Source organism: Azolla caroliniana, unplaced genomic scaffold, assembly GCF_043228905.1.
Source record: "Azolla caroliniana isolate FFs.n. ecotype wild unplaced genomic scaffold, voAzoCaro1.0.p SCAF_3, whole genome shotgun sequence".
In the NCBI taxonomy this organism is placed as follows: domain Eukaryota; kingdom Viridiplantae; phylum Streptophyta; class Polypodiopsida; order Salviniales; family Salviniaceae; genus Azolla; species Azolla caroliniana.
In genome coordinates, this window is record NW_028230438.1 from 26,056,887 (window position 1) to 26,058,286 (window position 1,400).

The 1,400-nt window shown below is 35.9% G+C and overlaps 1 protein-coding gene across 1 annotated transcript; it reads right to left on the minus strand.

Moving 5' to 3' along the window:
• Positions 1-393: 393 nt before the first annotated feature.
• Positions 394-1,052, minus strand: LOC147866903 (putative pentatricopeptide repeat-containing protein At3g15130). The gene is made up of 2 exons (XM_087316786.1): positions 735-1,052; positions 394-681 (listed from the first exon to the last, which is right to left on the minus strand). The coding sequence occupies exons 1-2, from the start codon at positions 1,050-1,052 to the stop codon at positions 394-396; spliced, it is 606 nt and encodes a 201-aa protein (XP_087172912.1).
• Between the last annotated feature and the right edge of the window lie 348 nt (positions 1,053-1,400).

Sequence of the window (1,400 nt, forward strand, 5' to 3'; positions counted from 1 at the left end):
GTTTGCAACGTTCAACAACTACCTGGCTTGACAGTTGTGCATTTATATTGCTTAATTAGAGCTTAATTAATTCTTCCTTAATGTGGCCAAATGGGCACTACATTACAAGTTATCTTGCCTACTTCAATCTTGTTGTAGACGTATTTATACAAGGACACTATGTAATTGAGGATAAATCATATCTTGATACTTTTTTTTTTCCATTGGTATTAAAATAGTCCACTATTACAATGAATATTATATGTGAATGTGGTTGCATCAAGTTTTAGACCTGATTTCAACATATATTTGAGACATTGGACAACCATATATCCATCTTGGTTTATTCCAAACATTCCATAACACATATCTCATGCAAAGAGACCCTTGAAGATAATCCATGCTTCATGGGCTTCACCACATTTTGCATATAAGTCGACCAACACATTTTGAATACATATCAACTAGGGCATTCCCAACAATGCAGTCTGTCTCAACCAAACCTTTTCTTTCAATACTAGCATGTATTGACTTGCCCTTACCCATGGCTCCAATCCTACTACAAGTTATGCATGTGTAAGTGATAACATCTGGACATACTCCTCTTTCTTGCATCTGCCCAAAAATGTTCAATATTTCCTCACCAAGACCACCACCATGTTTCATGTATCCTACTAACCAAGGCATTTCCAGCTCCAGTATCTAGAATTTGTTTCACAGCTTATTGTTTCAATCATAGCATGTATTTCCCTAACCTTCCTAGTGGATTTAATGATACCAGAAGCTTTCAAGGTACATGCAAATGTTAAAATATATGGAGAAACACCCTCAAGCTGCATTTGCTTAAAGCACATAAGTGCTTCCACAACATGCCCATTTTCAACATACCCTGCAAGTAATGAAGTCCATGAGAGTGTATCATACAATAAAATGTTAGCAATGGTGTCTTGTGCCTTGACAAGTGCTTTCAGAATGCAAATATAAGTTATAGCATTTGGAGAAATACCAAGAATTTGCATATGCTCGAAACAAATCAATGCTTCCTCATCATGGTCATGTTCAACATTTGGCATACAATATAAACCAATGCACTATTAAGTACAAGATCTTTCTCCAATAGCCCCTTCTTTATAATCTAGATATGTAATTCTTTTCCTCTCTCTCCACTGCTAATTCTATTACACATCTTAAGACTAGATGTGAACATAATAACATTACCCTCAAGTAGCATTTGATCAAAACTACTAATTTTCTCCTAGTGTTGGCGTAAAAGGCCGACTCCCTCCACTTTGTATCCTAGGGTGAACTCGTCCACATAGTTAGGGCTTAGTATATAAGCAATAACCTAACGTTGTAAAGAATAATCTTCTTGACTATACATTGTATATCGAGTCTTTGAGAGAGTAAGACAGAGAACGTAA